The 19,688-nt window shown below is 49.0% G+C and overlaps 3 protein-coding genes and 1 long non-coding RNA gene across 10 annotated transcripts; 2 read left to right on the forward strand and 2 right to left on the reverse strand.

Annotated features, from left to right (window-relative positions):
• LOC110016517 (uncharacterized) lies at positions 1-5,546 on the reverse strand. Of its 2 annotated transcripts, none has more exons than XR_002872026.2 (3): positions 5,423-5,546; positions 1,260-1,363; positions 1-528 (listed from the first exon to the last, which is right to left on the reverse strand). It is a non-coding gene; the product is annotated as an uncharacterized LOC110016517 (long non-coding RNA). The 2 variants fall into 2 exon arrangements; XR_002872027.2 differs by having other exon boundaries at positions 1,260-1,366; positions 5,423-5,543.
• Positions 1,202-5,125, forward strand: cxcr1 (chemokine (C-X-C motif) receptor 1). 2 transcript variants are annotated; one of them, XM_004066744.4, is made up of 2 exons: positions 1,202-1,342; positions 3,407-5,125. In XM_004066744.4, the coding sequence occupies exon 2, from the start codon at positions 3,421-3,423 to the stop codon at positions 4,477-4,479; it is 1,059 nt and encodes a 352-aa protein (XP_004066792.1). In that variant the 5' UTR covers positions 1,202-1,342; positions 3,407-3,420; the 3' UTR covers positions 4,480-5,125. The 2 variants fall into 2 exon arrangements, with proteins under 2 accessions (XP_004066792.1, XP_078787127.1); XM_078931001.1 differs by lacking the exon at positions 1,202-1,342 and adding an exon at positions 1,409-1,532.
• slc19a1 (solute carrier family 19 member 1) lies at positions 5,540-10,598 on the forward strand. Of its 5 annotated transcripts, none has more exons than XM_078930960.1 (7): positions 5,540-5,712; positions 5,903-6,088; positions 6,208-6,478; positions 6,838-7,591; positions 9,263-9,455; positions 9,533-9,674; positions 10,032-10,598. In XM_078930960.1, exons 3-7 carry the CDS (start codon positions 6,257-6,259, stop codon positions 10,209-10,211), a joined length of 1,491 nt encoding a protein of 496 aa, XP_078787086.1. In that variant the 5' UTR covers positions 5,540-5,712; positions 5,903-6,088; positions 6,208-6,256; the 3' UTR covers positions 10,212-10,598. The 5 variants fall into 5 exon arrangements, with proteins under 5 accessions (XP_078787086.1, XP_078787063.1, XP_078787075.1 ...); XM_078930937.1 differs by having other exon boundaries at positions 5,540-5,686; positions 6,205-6,478; XM_078930949.1 differs by having other exon boundaries at positions 5,540-5,686.
• Positions 10,599-11,482: 884 nt separating this feature from the next.
• On the reverse strand, positions 11,483-18,983 carry LOC101160468 (uncharacterized). Its single transcript, XM_004066626.5, has 11 exons — positions 18,738-18,983; positions 16,379-16,528; positions 16,187-16,312; positions 15,960-16,117; positions 12,687-12,795; positions 12,521-12,619; positions 12,397-12,417; positions 12,125-12,145; positions 12,024-12,050; positions 11,911-11,952; positions 11,483-11,838 (listed from the first exon to the last, which is right to left on the reverse strand). Exons 1-11 carry the CDS (start codon positions 18,784-18,786, stop codon positions 11,834-11,836), a joined length of 807 nt encoding a protein of 268 aa, XP_004066674.1. The 5' UTR covers positions 18,787-18,983; the 3' UTR covers positions 11,483-11,833.
• Positions 18,984-19,688: the final 705 nt, after the last annotated feature.

Here is a 19,688-nt window from a genome sequence, read left to right on the forward strand (position 1 = left end):
TTAACGGTTTAAGGTTCTTTATATTGTTATTTTTTTTAAATGACAAGATTTTACATGTGTACATACAAATCTTATGTAATTTTGGTGGCAGTGAACCTGTCACAAAATTAGGTTTTCATTTTGTAAATGTTCTACATGTTTAATTTCTGTGACTCATTGCTGACCCCTTGTGGTGAACTGAAAAATTGACCGTCTGAATGAGCCGAACCAGCAGATCTTTCCGTTCATACCACACGGCTTTGGTCAGAGTGGACGTGTTCTCTTAATGCTTCTGGACCTTCTGGTGACGTTGACCATCTGCCTCCGAAGCTCCTTCATGTCTCCTAAAGAGAAGAAGCCGTCCTCCGCCAGCCGTCTCCGTTCAAACATCTTCCCTGTTCAGAGGTTCTGCTGCACTTTGTGAGCGTTGTAGATCAGAACTTTAACGAGTCCTGCAGTCCTTCTCCTCCCGCTGAGTCCATTCGTTGGTTCTGAAGGAACTTTTCAGGCAGAGTTACCCGATAATCCAACTGCAGGGGCACAGAAACCCTGCAGGAGAAACATGAAGGTTCAATGAATAAATGTGACAAAGGTTCAGAGAGTCCACCAAACCAAAACGGGTCAGAGGAAACGGAAACTTCCATCCTAGCAGAGGGTGCGTTGTCATGGTAACAGCTTTCTGCTGCTAGATTCCTCAGCTCTCAGCCTGTTTTTCTGTGAATGCGTTAAACATACCGATGAAAAAACGATTTATGGACATCACTAGAAGAAGATCCATCAGTCTATGGATGATGGAGATCCTCCTGCTGACCAGTTCTCTGTTCTGTACTGAAAAACCGCTTAGAAAACATTTCCTCACTTCCTGAATGAAGCCCAAACGACAATTTGAGAAAGACTTTTCTTCACATCTCCGTTTGCACAACAGGATCTGCAGATCCCCCCTGTGAATCGATGTCACCGTACAGACGACGATCATAGAGAAAGAAAAGAGCTTGTCAGGAATTTGTTATCATCCATTATTCTAAGAGAAAATCAGTTAAATGTGTTTTTTACTGATCTTTTCTAATGTGGCTTTTCAAATTATCATTACGTTTTAGTCATATCTGACTCCACTGTGGCTCCTGCGTCCATTCAGGTGAAACTAAACCGGTTTACGAGGATGACGATGATGCTCAGGGGTGTTTTGAAACCCCTTCCCTCCCCAGCGGTGACAGATTTCAGCCAGAAGATGAGATGACGCAGCCTCCCCCGTGTTGAAATGCGAGCAGACGTTGGGTCACCTGTCCAGGAAGTGAGCGGAAACACAGAGACGTGGACTTTGAAGAGACGCCGGTCCTCCCTGAAGGTGTAGTGGACGCAGAAGGTGAGATTCGCCGTCCGCCTCCTGCTGGGAGACAAAACACAGATGGAGTCCTGAAGAGGGGACTGAGGCGTTGTTCGGACGTTCACCACTAGAGGGCGCGGCCCTTTTTTGACTGAACACAGTTAGAAACTGTAAACAGAAGTAAAAGAGCACCAACATTTCCAGAGCAGTTCTGTTCTAGCAGCTTGAGGTGCGTCCATGAGAGCAGTGAGCCCATTTATTGTGTTTGTATTAGGGAGAAATCTGCTAGTTTGTTGTTGTGGATGTTTTCTGCTCACTCAATAAGTTAAGGAAGTTTATTGGATTTCTTTAGTCACTACAGTTAAAATCATAAGTTTTTTTGTATAATATTTTGAGTATTATTGCTATAGAGGTTTGTGGAATGTTTGTAATGTGCAGATATGATAGGCAGCATTGTTTGTTTTCTTTATTCTAGTATCTTTATTAGTTTGCTATCTCTGGGTGGGGGGGGAGTGTCCCTCCCCCAGGTGGAGGAGTTTAATTATCTGGGGGTCTTGTTCACGAGTGAGGGAAGACCGGAGCGTGAGATTGACAGGTGGATCGGAGCGGCATCCGTAGTTATGCGGTCGCTGTATCAGCTCTCAATTTACCGGTCGATCTTTGTTCCAGTACTCACCTATGGTCATGAGTTCTGGGTCATGACCCAAAGAACGAGGTCCTGAATACAAGCGGCTGAAATGAGCTTCCTCCATGGGGGGCTGGGCGCTCCCTTAGAGATCGGGGGAGAAGCCCGGCCACCCACGGAGAGCTCGGAGTAGAACCGCTTCTCCTCCACATCGAAAGGAGCCAGCTGAGGTGGCTCGGGCATCTAGTCCGGATGCCTCCTGGACGCCTCCCTGGAGAGGTGTTCCGGGCATGTCCCACTAGGCGGAGGCCCCGGGGAAGACCCAGGACACGCTGGAGAGACTACGTCTCTCGGCTGGCCTGGGAACGCCTCGGGGTCCCCCCAGAGGAGCTGGAGGAAGTGGCTGGGGTAAGGGAAGTCTCTGCTTAGACTGCTGCCCCCGCGACCCGGTTCTGGATAAGCGGAGGAAGATGGATGGATGGATGGATGGATGGATGGATGGATGGATGGATAGATGATGGATGGATGGATAGATGATGGATGGATGGATGGATGGATGGATGGATGGATGATGGATGGATGGATGGATGGACAGATGGATGGATGGATGGACAGATGGATGGATGGATGGATGGATGGATGGATGGACAGATGGATGGATGGATGGACAGATGGATGGATGGATGGATGGATGGATGGATGGATGGATGGATGGATGGACAGATGGATGGATGGATGGACAGATGGATGGATGGATGGACAGATGGATGGATGGATGGATGGATGGATGGATGGACAGATGGATGGATGGATGGACAGATGGATGGATGGATGGATGGATGGATGGATGGATGGATGGATGGATGGACAGATGGATGGATGGATGGATGGATGGATGGATGGATGGATGGATGGATGGATGGATGGATGGTTTTCTTTTTTCTGTTTTAGAACCACACACACAACCACCTACATGTGCTGGACTGTAAATCCAAACCCAGACTAAAGAAGGAACAGAGAAAGGTCATCCTCTGGTCTGTCAGTGCTTGGGAGGATACACAGCCTTGACCAGTGTGCTCTCTGTGATCATCCACATCCAGAACCCTTAGTAGAGACCGAAGTCTCAGATCAGATCGAGTCCTCCATCCGGTTACATTTAGAAACGTCTGTTCCCAGTCCGCTTCAGGATCCATTTGAGGACTTCTCTTATTGCTTCATGAAAGTCTCAACAGAATTATTATTCTATCAGAACTGCCTTTAGTTCATGATGCTCCCAGAATCCTCTGGTCCTTAGGTTAAGGTCTGCTGGAACAGAAACCCTCTTCTAGCAGCGTGACCTTTGACCCCAGGAAGAGGCTGCCATCTTGACTTTTCCTCCTAGAGATTTCAATCTATCACCCCTGAACTCCTCAAGCCTCGTTAGGAAGCTTTAAGATTTGTGGATTATAAATTGAACGCCACCCGTTTTCCCTCCCCAGCTCCGTCCGGCACCATGTCGTCCGTCACCTTCACCCTCGACAGTGACTACTTTGAGAACGACACCGACCTCCCTGACCTGAACACGCAGCCGTGTTTGCTGGTGTCTCTGGGACCGGCGGTGAGTCTGGTGCTCAGCGTCCTCCTCGTGGCCACCTCCGCCCTGGCGATCCCCGGGAACCTGCTGGTGGGGTGGGTGATCGGCACCAACCAGCGGGCTCTGACGCCGTCGGACGTGTACTTGTTCCACCTGACGGCGGCCGACGGGCTGCTGGCTCTGACGCTGCCCTTCTTCGCCGTGGCCTTCGTCCGCGGATGGATATTCGGGGACTTCCTGTGCAAGTTCCTGAACCTCATCATGGAGGCCAACTTCTACACCAGCATCATCTTCCTGGCGTGCATTAGCGTCGACCGTTACCTCGCCATCGTGCACACCAGGGGGTTGCAGCAGAGCCGGCGCGGGTCGTGCAGCCGGCTGCTGTGTGCAGTGGTCTGGGCGGTGGGCTGGGCCCTCGCCCTGCCGGCTCTGTTCAACGCCACCATCGCCGTCACGCTCAAAGATGGGTCTGAGACGTGGCTTTGCACCGAGAGCTTCCACGTCGGCCGCCCCACGGCGTGGAGGCTCGCCACACGCGTACTCCGGCACGTCTTTGGCTTTGTGCTCCCACTGGTCGTCATGGTCGCCTGCTACGGCGTCACCGTCGCCAAGCTGCTGCACACTCGCGGTTTCCAGAAGCACCGGGCCATGAGGGTGATCATGGCGGTGGTGGTCGCCTTCCTCCTGTGCTGGACGCCCTACCACATCACTCTGATGGTGGACACTTTGCTGAGGGCGGAGCTGATGGCGCCAGGCTGCGGCGTGAGGGGCGCGGTGAACGTGGCCCTAGGCGTAACCAACAGTCTGGCTCTGCTGCACAGCTGCATCAACCCTTTCCTCTACGCTTTCGTGGGGAGGAAGTTCAGGACCAAAATGAATCTTCTCCTCCAGAGGAAGTTCAGACGTGACAAGATGTCTGCGTCGAGGGTCAGCAGGTCAACCTCCCAGACTTCAGAGGGAGCTGGAACGGTTCTCTGAGAAACCCCATTCCAGTTCGAACTGATTTTCAACGATAAGTAGGAATCAGTTTAAGTAATCATTTCATGATCTTCATTTCCTTTTTTTGTTCCAAGCTGCCTTTTTTCTGCTTGGGGAGCTCTGCTGCCATCTGCTGGGTGCGCTGCGGTACTGCAGCAGTTAACCCTTTGCATGCCAGTCACATCCACTTTTTAAAACCTGTTGGGAGTTTTGTTTCCATTGCTTTTATACTTTCTGTGAAAAAAACTGTGTTTGTTTTGTCTATGAATGTATATGTCTGTTAATTTTTTTTACCGTAAAATGCAGAGAAATGTTCATGTATTCCTGGATATATGAATAAATAATTGGTACAATTTTCAATTGTCAAATTTTTCAATTTCTGCTGTTTTTTTAAAACATTGATGGATAAAGAACCTATTATGTTGCTGCACAGTAAATCTTCCCTAACGTGTAAAATTATAACGAAGACAGTCGTGGTTATTTATAATTGAAGCTTTTGTTGAACAAGAACAACATTTTGCCTTTTTTTTTTGATAAAGAATAAATCTGTAATAAATACTTTATTATTGTTTAGTTGGTTTTAATGGTTTGTACATTTTTTAAACATGTGTTTTAAAGAAATAAACTCAATTAATTTGATTAGGAATAATTGATTTAACAGTGTCCTTTTGTCACATCTGTTATATTTTGCTTCATCACTTAAAATACTGCGTTTCCCTTAAATTATCTTATTGAATATTAATTCATACGTGAGTTTTAAGCGTTTTTACAGAAGCAATAAGTCAAAAACTTCTAAAAATGCTTGTAAAAGTTGTTTTTGAATTCAGTTTCTTAACTTAACTACAATTCCCAACAGCCACTGCGGTGGGATGATCTATTCTTCGGCGCGAGGAGCTTCATGTCGTGGACTACAGACACTTTTTAACTGGTTTTTCGCACTTACTCAACAGTTTCGGTCCTCCGATCGCAGTCGGACGTTTTTATCGGACAGTTTGCTCATTTCGTAACACATCACGTGATGTGACGTCGTGCAGGAATCCGTTTTTCCCCCTGTACTGTTAGCCCGCCTTAAAAAAAAGATTTTCATGTGAACCTTGTTTTAGGGGACTCGCTGCTAACGAGCTGTGTCGCAATAAGGCAGGAGCAGGGATCGCGTGCGTGGCGCCCGCGTGACCCGTTCGTGTTCTGCTGTGGACGTTCTCTCTGGGTTTGTTCCGATTCTGACAGAACCGCGTGCGTTAAGCGTAACAATGCTTTTATTTTGAAGTTTAGTCGTTGTTTCGTGGACATAAAGGAGTGAATTTTTATATAAATATGAAACTAAATCAGATCTGATGTTGTTTTATGACCTTTTGTAGTCAGAAACCCGCTGTTTGTCTGTTTTGAATGCCGGTTCGGTTCTGATGATTCTGGGTTTCTGTAGAACCTGTCTGGGCTGGCGTTGATGCGTAAAGGCGCGCGCGCGCTCCTGATGCTTCAGAACAGCTGGACTTAACGGTTCCGGTCTTCGCTGCTGGCGGCGCGTGCCACGTTGTGAAGAAGCGGGTCAAAGGTCACATCGGAACCGCCCTCACCTGGACATGGACCCGTCTGCTGCTCTTCGCTGAAGGTGTTGTGCTTTTCAAAATAAAGGCGCTGGCGGCGTGCCTGTGCTTTTCAAAATAAAGGCGCTGGCGGCGTGCCTGTGCTTTTCAAAATAAAGGCTCTGATGGTGATCTGTCACAGCAGAGCCCGTCCGCTCCGCAGCGGTGGTGGCGGCTTGGGATCGGAGAAGGACATGGATCTGAAGAAGGACGCCGTGGTGGAGGAGGATGGGGGGGCCGAGGCGCCACCGCCGCCCCACCAGGAGGAACCCTCTGAGAACGGCGAGAAGGCCAGACCGTGGAAGCTGTCGGTGTTCTTCCTGTGCTTCTACGGCTTCATGACGGCGCTGAAGCCCGGCGAGGCCTTCATCACCCCCAACCTGCTGAGCCCCGAGAAGAACTTCACCAGAGAGCAGGTGGGTGAGCGGCAGCAGGCGGAGGACGCTCCTCCACGGCGTTCTCCTGCTTTAGGACTCATTAACAGAACGTACAGCTCCCATGATCCTCCTCCTCACTGTGGCTAAAGTTCACATTCCTTCCAAAGTGGGTCAGCGAGGCGGACTCATGAGGTGGAGATGTGGTCCGTTTGTTTGCCTGCTGCTGACCGTGACCCGAGAGCGGGTCATGCAGGCAGAACCTTGACCTGTCCGGGACAGAACCGTCCCTGAACCGTTAGAGATGTCGCCGCTTTCTTTGTCCGGCCTGCCGTGGAGAGGAGGCCCAGCTCCAGATCTGGGTTTCTTTTTCTTTTGGTTAACCCTTCGGTGCTCTCCAGGTGACCAACGAGATCATGCCGGTGCTGACCTACTCCTACATGGCGGTGCTGGTGCCGACCTTCCTGCTGACGGACCTGCTGCGCTACAAGCCGGTCCTGATCCTGCAGGCGCTGAGTCAGGTGGTCATCTGGCTGATCATGCTGCTGGGGGACCAGCTGCTGCACATGCAGCTCATGGAGTTCTTCTACGGAATCACCATGGCGTGCCGGGTGGCCTACTCCTCCTACATCTTCTCCCTGGTCAGCCCGGACCTGTACCAGCGCGTGGCCAGCTACTCGCGCTCCTCAGTGCTGTTCGGCGTCTTCACCAGCTCCGTCCTGGGCCAGCTGTGCATGTCTCTGGGGAACGTCTCCTACTCCACCCTCAGCTACGTCTCCCTGGGCTTCGTCGGCTTCGGTTTGCTCCTCTCCGTCTTCCTGCCGTGGCCCAAGCGCTCCTTGTTCTTCAATCGGACTGCAGGCGGGGAGCGGCCGGCGGCGTCTAAGTCAGAGCTGGACCGGATGAAGCCGGCGCCGGGGGCGGCGTCCCCCGCCCCGGCCTGGAAGGAGTCGGTGTTTGTGCAGATGCTGCTGGAGGTGAAGAACGTGGTGAAGAAGCCCCGGATGAGGCTGTGGTCTCTGTGGTGGGTCTTCAACTCCACGGGATACTACCTGGTGCTGTTCTACGTCCACATCCTGTGGAACAAGGTCTACGCCGCCACCGAGAACAAGCACGTCTACAACGGGGGCGTGGAGGCCGCGTCTACGCTGCTGAGTGAGGAACGCCATTGACGCCACCTACACACCGACATGCACGCCGCCAACAAGAACCCCATAAACACGGGTTCCTGAGCGCCTTTAGCTCACCATGTTCACACTGGACTGTCGCCACCCGATACCACCGCATGGACCTACCAGCGTGTCAATCTGGTGCATGTCGCTCCAGACTGTTGCTTTCTCAGCTCTATTCCGATTAATGAGACTCAAGACACAAACCGCTATTATTCAGTTCTCCTCCATGATCAATTTTCAAGCGTTTGGTACGTCCGTGACTTCAAATGAATCCAAGCGTGACTGCCAAACGTGAGTCCTAAATGGGTCAGAGTTCAACGTATTTAACTTTAAAATGTGCGTTCAGTGACCGCCGGTTTGGTATGTAAGACCCAAAACGTAGGGATGCGTGAATAGAGGAGTCACTGGTTGAATGTGCTTTTCAGAGTCCGGTGTGATCCACTGACTGTAAATACAAACTGGACTGAGTGACCCCGCCCCCTGACGTTCCAAACAGGAAGTGGCTTCAAGAAGCCAAACTCCTATAGACGTCTATAGAGACACAAACAGCTGTTCCTCAGTCTATTGGTCAGAAGAACCGTTTTGGATCTGATACCTTTTTAACATTTTCTTGACAATCCTCTTATTTTTCTTAGTCTCTTTTCTTTGCTGCAAGTTATGCACGTTCTAAACGGACCAATCAGACGCCTCAGTAACTGCATGGGGTGTCCGCTGGCCCCCCACCTTGAATGTTGAGCCGGTTGCAGTAGAAGGCGTGTGGACTTTGAACAAGCCAACAGTAGTTGCCCTAGAAACTGATACAGACCAATCACCGTCATCTGGCTCCTAATGTCGGCGCCCGCATCGTGGAAGAATGGCGACTGAATTGGCTTTGTTTTTGCTGGGGCAGGAGGAAAGACATTTCCCCATCTCTGTGCACGGACGATGGCGTGATGAGGGTTCGTGGTCAGCTGGTAGATTTATGGGTAGTTTAGCAACAACGCTGGGTGAGGTTTCAACACGTCGGTGGATCTGGACCTCAGGAACCAGGATGTTGGTGCAAAGCTACGTTTACAGCGCCCTCGGAAACGTTCACTCGAGTAGGATAAAGTCTACTTGAAACACGCGTGTAGGACTTCAATGTTTAAAACTCGTGTTGACGTGTTGCTGCGCGAATTTTTGAGACTCAAAAGTTTTGGGCTTTTGAGTACAAAAGTCCAAATAGTTAAACTAGTAGAACTTTGACCAATCAGGGACTCCGATTTGGTGGTGATGTCACATCATTTTTCAATTCACAAAAAAACAACCGTTTGAAAATGAATATTGGAACAGAGCTGGGAAAGACAAAGATTCACAGCCGGACTCTTCCGGCTGCAGGATCCTGTACTGGTGTCAGCGACGGTCCGGTGTGAACGCCGTATGCTAAAGCGTTTCTGAGACTCATTTTTTAGAAAATACTTTTGTTTTTTTACGTTTTCTTCTGGTAGATGTTTGACTTGATTGGAGTTTTCTGATTCTTTGCCGATTCTCCCTAACATACCTCACATTTAAAGCATATCTTTTTTAAAGCTTGTCTTTGTATTTTAGGCGGATAACGTCAGAATCAGAAAAATGATGGTCTCAGAGCGTCATCCGTGGAAACTCCACCCACTCTGACGGCTTCTCCCCCCCACAGGCGCCGTGGCGTCCTTCACGGCGGGCTTCGTGAAGATCCGCTGGAGCGTGTGGTCGGAGCTGGTCATCGGGATCATCACCGCCGTGCAGGCGGCGCTGCTCTTCGTCATGGGCTACACGGACAACATCTGGGTGTGCTACGTCTCCTACGTGCTCTTCAGAGGCTTCTACCAGTTCCTGGTTCCCATCGCCACGTGAGCGCCTCCGTCCCCGCCGTCCCGGTGCCGACCCGCCGCCGCCGAAGCTCTGAGGGTTTGTGTTGTGCCGCCAGGTTCCAGATCGCCTCGTCGCTCACCAAGGAGCTGTGCGCGCTGGTGTTCGGCATCAACACCTTCCTGGGAACCATCCTGACCAGCATCATCAACCTGATCTTCTCAGACAAGAAGGGCCTGGGTTTGGACGTGCACGCTCAGGTGACACACACACACATCAGCTTTAGGGGGTCTACAGAAACCCACATCAGAACCATCTCACAGAACTGTTTCTGCCGATCAGCCGGTGGTCCTGGAACCGTTTCCAGGACACAGAGTCTCTGCCTGATCAAATGTTTTCCCTCCTCACAGCTGAGGACACAAAGGCTCAGGAAACCCGCCAGTTCACAAACAAACAAAGTGGCGAGGCTGTAGAGAGCAGGCTTTCAGGAGGGGAGGGGCTTCAGGGGGATCGCAGCAGAACCGGTTTAGAGTCCAGAGTCTTTTCCTTCCAGCCAAACAGAGTTCATCGCGGCGTCTTTTCCTCCACGGACGCTGACTTCCTGTTTTCTCTTGCAGTTCCTGGTCTACTTCATTTACTTCACCTTCCTCACCGCCGTTTACCTCGTCTGCGCCGTCGTGGTCGTCGTCCGCCACTTCAGGAATCAGCCAGAGGGGGGGGCTGAGCAGCCCACCGAGCTGACCCCCGTGGCGGCGGAAACGGAACCGCTCTCCGGCGGCCGGGACACAAAAGCCTGAGGCGGCGGACCGAGCTCCAGGTTCTAAACAAGGAGCCCGTATCATGAAAGTGCCTCCGCAGCTGCGTCAGCCTAGTTTAATTCAAGGGATCATCAGCAGAACAGAACCAGAACCTGAAGGAGGGTAGGGTTCTAGAACCACTCCTGTTCTCCGTGAAGAACCTGCATCAGATTACAGTTTAATATGCTGGATTGAAGCGGATTAGGAGCTGCTGGATTCTCCTCTGCAGCTTCTGCACCTGATGGGATCAAACGTCTGATTTTAGATCGATAGTCTTAAATCATCTAAAAAGTAGGAACTGTAGTCTTTTATCTTTAACTAATGATAAAAACTGTAACTTCTATGAATGTAAAAAAAGAGGAAATAAATCATTGGAACAATTAAAAATGGTGAAATGTTGTTTTTGTTCAACTTGTTCAATTCAAATCCGAATATTTTCTGAAAATGTAACATTTTCTAGATTATATAAAAATAATCCAAAGATTTTCCAGAATGTAAAAAAAAAAAAAATCTTTTAGGAATATTTGAAGAAAATCTAAAACAAATTTCCAGAAAATCTTAAAATTCTCCAGAATATTTGAAAATAATCACGATTTTCCATATTTAAAGTTAATATGTATATTTTTCAGAATATTTGAAAACAGTTGTAGATTTTCCGTAATACTTTTAAAAAATCTCATGATTTTCTATATTTTGAAGATAATCGGATGATTATCCAGAATAAGGGAAAATAATTTGTGAAATTTTTAAAGATAATTTGAAGATTACCTGAAGATTTTTCAAGAATATTTGAAGATAATTTGATGATTTTTGAGATTATTTGAAGATGATTTGAAGATTTAACAGAGCATTTAAAGATAATCTTCAGATTTGAATTGAATAATTGAATTAATGATCCCGGTTCCAGGGTTTGAGCTCCTGAAGATCAGTTCTGCAGAAATCAGCGCCTGCAGTTCTGCCGTTCCTGCTCAGGTGTGGAGGTTGATTTTCTTGGTGGCAGGAACAAAGTCGGGTTTCTGAAGTGAAACTGAAGCCGTTTTCTGTTTTACTTTGACGGCTTTTTGTGTCTGATGGTTTGAAGAAAAGCAGAAGCTGGAGCCCCAACAATCAGGAAGATCTTCTTTTTGATTCTCTTCTCTGCTCTCTGCCTTTTCTTGGTTGGAAACTGAAAGTGAAACTTATTCTGGTTCAGCTTCAACTCTTAAAACCACAAACTAAAAAAACCTTTTCATCTGGTTTGCTGCCCTCTAGTGGTTGGAGGAAACACGCCGTTTGTTTTTAGTCTTTATTAAATATTTTCCGTTTTTGGATGAAAACATGCAGAATAAACTCCCTTCAGAATCTCTGCTGACCTCTAGTGTTTCTGTAAAAACAACTGTTTCTTCCGACCGCCTGCACGCCGTCAGACGGCGCCGCTGCACAAACCTCCAATTGTTGCAGGCGGTTCAGAATGACCTTCTTTTGTCTCGCTGCTCCTCGCGACCCGCTCAGATCAGGTACGCCGTCCGTCACAGGAAGCGCCTGGACTTCCAGGAATTGTCCGATGGATTCTCCTCACCCTGGGAGAACGGGGTTCCTCCTGGTTCTCTCTCCGTGGCGAGGAGCGTCTCCGGTTCCGGGTGTCAGTCTACAGACGGAACAAAAAGGTTCTGCAGCCACGGACCAGAAAAGGCGTCTCTGCGTTTGAAGATCGGCTCACCTTTTTCTGAAGCGGCGTCGTCCGTCGGCACCGACGTTCTCTCTGGATGAACAAAAGACGGATTTGTAACGGGGTTCTCTAGGGGGTCAACAGAACCCTGAGGAGAACCTTACCTGGACTCCCGTTTCTCCTCCAGAAGTCTGGAAAACAGAAAAGAGGCGTCAGCGACAGCAAAGACACGCTGCAGACGGACAATCCTAACAGAGATACTGACCTGCTTCCCAGGGCATGGAGTCTGCAGAGACAGAAGCAGAACTTAGACACAACAAGCAGGAGAACGTGCAGAACAAAGCGGTTCCACCCTAAATGTGAGCTTTCCCTGCAGCTGTGCTGCTCCCTAACCCTCAGAAAACATCAGAACCAGCAGGTTCTATCAACCACCAGCAGATCTGATCCTCTGGTTCATTCTCAATAGTCATGTCTGCTCATAGAACCCTCTGCAGAACCGAGCCGCAGCAGCAGCAGAAACCAAGGAACCCGACTGACCTTTCTGGAAGAACCAGGACCCTGAAAGACGAGGAGGAGACGGTTTAGAGGCTGAGGACATGCAGACCATGACAAAGCAGCAGCAGCAGCAGCAGCTGATGATGATGATGATGAGGATGATCACCTGTTCTCAGCCTGTGGAGGACCCCCAGCAGCAGCACCAGAACCAGCAGAACCACGAAGACCGTCACTCCGGTGGGGATATTCAGGCTCCCTGCAGCGCCTTGAAGACCAGCGGGTTTTAGAGAGTCTGGAAGCGTCAGACGCCTCAGAGACGGGAGCAGACTTACCTGGAGCCTCAGTGGGGGAGGAGGAGAAGGGGTTGGGGGAGGAGCTGCTCTCCTGGCTGACCGGGTTCCTCAGCTCACAGAGGAACTCCTTCACGGAGGACTCGTTCTTCTACCAGCAGAGGGTTCACAAGAAACGCCTTTTTAGTTTGTTTGTTCACAAACGAGACTTCCAAGTCTTTGAGACGACAAGTGACTGCTGTTGCTAAGCAACAGAAAAGCAGAGAGGACACCAGAGAGGAGCTGACCAGCACAGTTACTGTCATTGATGCTAACGTCCTAATGACGACGTCTGGTTTGGGTGGACGCCGCCGTGATTGTTGCTGCTGCTCACCGGTAACTCTTTGTCACCTGACGTCACGTCTCTGGAAGTTTTGAGGCAGGATATCACGTTTGTTAAAGTAACACTTGGACTGTGTTGTGGTGCCCTGACAAACAAAATGACAAACTTAATTCAAGTCCGACTGCCTCCTCCTAACCGCGGCCTCCTCCCCCCTTGGAGCTTCCTGTCTGTCACATCAGCGTCTGGCCTCCTACAACCACCAGATATGTGGTCGTCCAACCTCCTCATCTGGTCAGCTCTCACCTGGATTCTCCTCTGGCTCTCCCATCATCCAGATGCTGGGATTATCCGCTCACTTTCCAGCAAGAGTCAGGACTTCATTTCTGACCGTAAGCTTGACTTCCTCTGTTTAACGCAAACCTGGCAGCATCCAAACGACTTTTCACACCTCAACGACTCCACCCCTCCCGGCTTTGTTTACATCTGCAAACCTCGTTGCACGCGTCGCGGGGGAGGTGTCGCGATGTTACATCACGAGGAAGTGGAAAGTCTTGCCTGTTGAGATTCCGTCCTTCAGCTCCATGGAATGCATTGCCTGCATGCTTCCTGGCCCCACCCCAACTGTTCTGGCTGTGGTTTATCGCCCTCCCAAGACAAACTCTGACTTTCTGAATGAACTTGGAACTCTTCTCTCCCATCTCTCATCCCTCTCACCCAATGTCATACTGATGGGTGATTTCAATGTTAACTTTGAGAACAGCCTTCTTCCTCTCACCAGAGACTTCAGCTCATGTTTGGACAGCCTTAACTTTACCCAGCACATCAGTTCTCCTACTCACTCTAAAGGACATATTCTAGATTTATTCTGCTGCTCTGGATTAATCCCAACTAACTGCTCTGCTGATGAAATTCTTGTAACCGATCATTTTCTTGTGTCATTTAACATCTCCATCACTCTGTCACTAAACCCTCCCGTCTCATGTCTTTTCGTAATGTCAAAAATATCAATGTGAACGCACTTTCCTCACTCATACGTGAGATTCCGATCCCTAACACACCAAACCCTGATCAACTCGTCTCCTCTACAACAACCTTCTCTCTGATTCTCTCAACCATCTCGCTCCTGTCAAAACTCGCCCTTTCTCCTTCTCCAAATCTGCCCCCTCGTTCACCCCTGACCTCTGTCTCATGAAAGCCAAAGGTCACCGGCTAGAGCGACTCTATAAAAGAACTGGCTTAACTGTTCACAAAGAAATCTATGCTTCACATCTCACTCAGTATAAGGACCTGGTTTCTACCACTAAAACAAACTATTTTTCTGAACTCATCTCCACAAACAAAGGCAACTCAAAAACTCTGTTCTCTCTGATGAACACTGTTTTCAACCCCCCTGACTCTCTCCCTCCCCATTTCTTTTCCACTGAAACCTGTAACTCCCTCAGGAAAATTCATGTCATCCATCAACAGCTTAGCTCTCCTCTCCTCCCTCCCATCCCTGACTCTTTCTCTCTCAATCACAAGTTTTCCTCCTTTCAACTGCCTGATAACAATGATACTTCCTCTCTTATCCTAAAACCCAACCTGTTCTCTTGATCCCCTCCCATCATCTTTAGTTACAGCCTGCCTCCCCACTATCCTTCCGCTCATTACTGCCATTATTCACTCGTCACTCTCATCTGGTACTGTCCCATCACTTTTTAAAATGGCAGCTGTTAAACCCATCCTGAAAAAACCTGGTTCAGATCCCAACGTATTCAATAATCTCCGTTCAATTTCCAACCTTCCCTTCATTGCCAAAATTCTAGAGAAAATAGTCACCTCTCAACTCTATGATCTCTGGAACCTTTTCAGTCTGGCTTCCGCCCCTCCCACAGCACGGAGACTGCTCTCCTCAAGATCACCAATGACCTCCTCACTGCAGCTGATTCTGGCCTCCTCACCATCCTCATCCTCCTTGACCTGAGTGCAGCCTTTGATACCATTTCACATTCCATCCTCCTCCAAAGGCTCTCCTCCCTCGGTATCACCTCCACCCCCTTCACCTCTCTGACTGAACCCAGTTCATTCATCTTAAATCCTTTAAATCTCAGCCTTCCTCTGCCTCTTCTGGTGTCCCCCACAGTTCTGTCCTTGGTCCTCTTCTTTTCATTACTTATCTTCTTCCCCTTGGCAATATCTTCCATAAATTTAATGTTAATTTTCACTCTTTTGCGGATGACACCCAGCTCTATGTATCCAGTAAACCTGACTCCTCTCTTCCACCCTCCTCCCTCCACTCCTGTCTATCTGAAATCAAAAACTGGTTCACCTCCAACCTTCTCAAACTCAATAGCGATAAAACCGAGCTACTTCTCGTCGGTTCCAAATCCACCCTCTCCAAAGCCACAAGTCTTCCTCTTTCCATCGACTCGTCTTCTGTCTCCCCCTCCCCTCAGGTAAAGAGTCTGGGTGTCATCCTAGATAGCTCCTTATCTTTTCAGTCCCACATCAATAACATTACTCGGTCAGCCCATTTCCATCTACGTAACATTAATCGTCTACGCCCCTCCCTCACTGTCCCCTCTGCTTCTATCCAGGTCCACAGTCTGGTCACTTCCCGTTTAGATTACTGTAATTCCCTCCTCTCTGGTCTCCCCCAGAAAACCCTCAATAATCTCCAACTGGTCCAGAACTCAGCTGCCCGCATCATCTCCAGAACCCCCTCCTTCAGTCATATCACTCCGGTTCTCCACCAGCTGCACTGGCTCCCCAGAACCTCCAGAATCCAATTCAAACTCCTCCTGTTCACCTTTAAGGCCCTCCATAACCCGGCTCCTCCTTATCTCTCCGACCTCATCCATATCTAAACCCCCTCTCCTTCTCTTTGTAAATTATAAACCTTTGTTAAGTGTCCTTGGGTTTCTTGAAAGGTGCTTTAAATAAAATGGATTACTATTATTAATGATCTAATCCCAAAGATCTGGTCTTTCAGAGTCATGGATCAGGATCTGTACCTGGATCTGTAGAGTCTTGGACCGTTGAACTTCTCGACCGTCTGCCTTCCACACAAACGTGGCGGGTTCGGCTCCTGCCGTGTCTGCCTCACAGGTCATCTTGCAGAGGGTCCTCTCCTCATTGCAGGAGGCTGTGATGGAGGGAACGGGGACGGCGGCTGAAAGCAGACACACATCTCCAGACCCTGAAGCTCCTCCTGCTGCTCACAGACCAAAGATGAACTCACCGATGACGGACAGCTGGACCGGGTCCAGGATTCGGTTGTTGATCTCCGGGGTGTACTTGCCGGTGTCGGTGCGGTTCAGGCTCCTCAGCACCATGGCTCCGGTGGAGGTGTTCAGCTGGGTGCGACCTTCAGGCAAACATGGCGTCAGCTGAGATGTCCCAAACAGAATCCCCCCCTAAAAACACAGCCGACCTTCGAAATGACGATAGTAATCCACCGTGGCTCCATCCCAATCCGCGGCCAAATCCGGCCCAAACTTCCAGGAGATGCTGGTTATGGTGGGAGGGGCTCCCTCAGCTTTGAGCTCCACCTCCCCACCTTCCTGCACGTATGTCCTGCCCCCTGCAGGAAGAACAGCAGGAGTCACATTGGGAGGAGTCCTCAAGTGAGTCGACATCTGTGGAAGTGTGGTCTCACGGTCAAATAACATGGACAGTGCTCTGAAATCAATGAGAGCGATTGGAAGCCCTATATTGTTATTTGATGTAGAAATGTATTCATTTAGACTAAAGTGAGCTTTAACACTGATGAGTGTTTTGTGTTGTTGAGCATAACATGGACTGGAATGAAGAAACTCCACGTAAAATCACATCTGGTCCTGTCGACTCTTTCTAAAGTTGCTTCATTTAAGGTGATGTAAGACTTTCACTGGATTATTGTTGGTGATGAAGTTCATGATCATCTCAGCAAGTTTGAAGGAAAATGACTGTAGAAAAGTAGAGAGTCCTAAAGAAGCCTCAGCTGGCATCTCTGTCATTTTATTGGATTTTTTAAACATTTTTAAAAACTTTTCTTGTAAACAAACACATTTAAAAAGTAGATTTACTATTAATTGAAATGAAAACATCCCTGCTGTCTCCTTTCAAACACCAATAGAAGCGGTTCTGATGAGGACTGAGTGGCTTTTCTTTAGAGTAAACATGTCCAGTCTCTTCTTTCTCTTTCGGCTTTTCCCATCAGGGGTCGCCACAGCGAATCATCCTTTTCCACCTCACTCTATCATGAACATCTTCTACCCTAACGTTAGCCAACTTCATGTCCTCTGTTAAGACATCCATATATCTCCTCTTTGGCCGTCCTCTTGCCCTCCTGCCAGGCAGCTCCATCTCCAACATCCTTCTACCAATATATCCACTATCCCTCCTCTGAACATGTCCAAACCATCTCAGTCTGGCTTCTCTGACTTTGTCGCTAACACAGGCAACATGAGCCGTCCCTCTGATGTACTCGTTCCTTATCCTGTCTAACCTGGTCACTCCTAAGGAGAACCTCAACATCTTCATCTCTGCTACCTCCATCTCAGCCTCTTGTCTCTGTCTCACTGCTACCGTCTCTAACCCATAGAGCAGAGCTGGTCTCACCACTGTCTTGTACACCTTTCCTTTGAGTCTTGCTGGCACTCTTCTGTCACACAACACTCCTGACACTTTCCTCCACCCGCTCCAACCTGCCTGCACTCGCCTCTTCACCTCTTTTCCACAATCCCCATCACACTGAACTGTTGACCCCAAGTACTTAAACTCCTGCACCTTCTTCACCTCAGTCCCCTGTAACCTAACGCTTCTACCTTGATCCCTCTCGTTCAGACACATGTATTCTGTCTTACTACGACTGACCTTCATGCCTCTTCTTTCCAGAGCAAACCTCCACCTCTCTAGCTGTTCCTCCACCTGCTCTCTACTCTCACTGCAAATTACAATGTCATCCGCAAACATCATTGTCCAGGGAGATTCCTGTCTTACCTCGTCTGTCAGCCTGTCCATCAGCATAGCAAACAAAAAAGGACTCAAAGCTGATCCTTGGTGTAGTCCCACCTCCACCTTGAACTCCTCTGTCTGACCTACAGCACATCTCACCACCGTCATACTTCTCTCATACATGTCCTGAACTACTCTGACATACTTCTCTGCCACTCCAGACGACCTCATACAGTACCACAGCTCCTCCCTTGGCACCCTGTCATACGCCTTCTCTAAATCTACGAACACACAATGCAGCTCCTTCTGACCTTCTCTGTACTTTTCCATCAACATTCTCAAAGCAAAAATGGCATCAGTGGTGCTCTTACGGGGCATGAAACCATACTGCTGCTCACAAATCTCCACCTTCTTCCTAAGCCTGGCTTCCACTACTCTTTCCCACAGCTTCATTGTGTGGCTCATCAACTTTATTCCTCTATAGTTGCTGCAGTTCTGCATGTCACCCTTGTTTTTAAAGATCGGAACCAGAACGCTTCTCCTCCATTCCTCAGGCATCTTCTCACTCTCTAAAATCCTATTGAACAACCTCGTTAGAAATTCCACTGCTGTCTCTCCTAGGCACTTCCATACCTCCACAGGTACGTCATCAGGACCAACGGCCTTTCCGCTCTTCATCCTTTTCAGAGCCTTCCTAACCTCATCCTTTCCAATCTCTGCAGTAAACATGTCCAGTCTGATCCAAACAAACCGGTCTAACGGCTGTGGGCGCGCGCGCTCTGGGTGCGGCTTTGATGAAAACCCCGCGCGCCCGTTTGGGAGAAATGACGTCTGGATCGTGGATATACGTTCACCTGGATCGGCGGAAACGGCGGAGAGGAGAAGCAGAAGAAACCCCAACATCGTCCGTCTGACTTCAGGGCCGCTGTCCGTCACTCCGACGGGGAAACACGAAGCGCGCTTCGGCTTTCTTCGGGTTCCGGCCCGCAGAAACCAACCGGGAGACGTTAACGGAAGACAAACATGCTGGAATTCCGCCTAAAACGCAGTTGGCGTGAAAACGATGCGACTTCAATGCTGGAGGAAGAAAGTGAAACTAGGAGGAGCCTCTTCCTCCTCCTGCTGCTCCTCCTCCTCCCATGAGGAGAATGACTCCTCTGTTCTGCTCCCAGCCTCCAGAACGGTGCTGGACGTGATCCAACCTGAAAGACTCTGTGGTTTGAAGTTGAAGATGTTTTTTTTTTTTACCAACATCATCGCCGTTCCTCCAGTATTTAGAGATTATTTAACTTAATGTAACATGTTTGGAATAAACTTAGTAAAGTTTTTAGTAGGCTGGAAGTTTGGTCTGGTCTCTGCTCCCACACTTGGCCGTGGACCTCGTCTGGCGCCCCCAGCCGCCCCCCCAACTCCATCTGGATGAAGTCCATCAGCTGGACTTTAAACATGTAGTTGTAGAGTCAGATAAGTTAATTTATCTCTATGAGGTCTGGTCCATCACCTGTCTGTCCTGGGGGAGGATCCCTCCTTCATGTGGAGTTTTTCCTTACTGATAAGGGGGGGGGGGGGGGGGGGGGGTCTTAGGGCAGGGACCCCCACTGTAGTTTAGTATTCTCCTATTGAATTCTATGCATTCATGATCCTTGATTGTACGTTTACTTTAGAATTCCCGGTACAAATCCCACTGAGACGCCTGTTGCTGTGAATTTGGGTTTTATAAATAAAACTGAATTTGGGTTAAATGTTCCTCCCCCTCCCTGAATCCTGTGGTGTAGATCATTAGTGGGTCGCCCCGTCTGAACCAG

This window comes from Oryzias latipes, chromosome 2 (assembly GCF_053564925.1).
Source record: "Oryzias latipes strain Hd-rR chromosome 2, Olatipes_Hd-rR_3.1".
NCBI lineage: Eukaryota > Metazoa > Chordata > Actinopteri > Beloniformes > Adrianichthyidae > Oryzias > Oryzias latipes.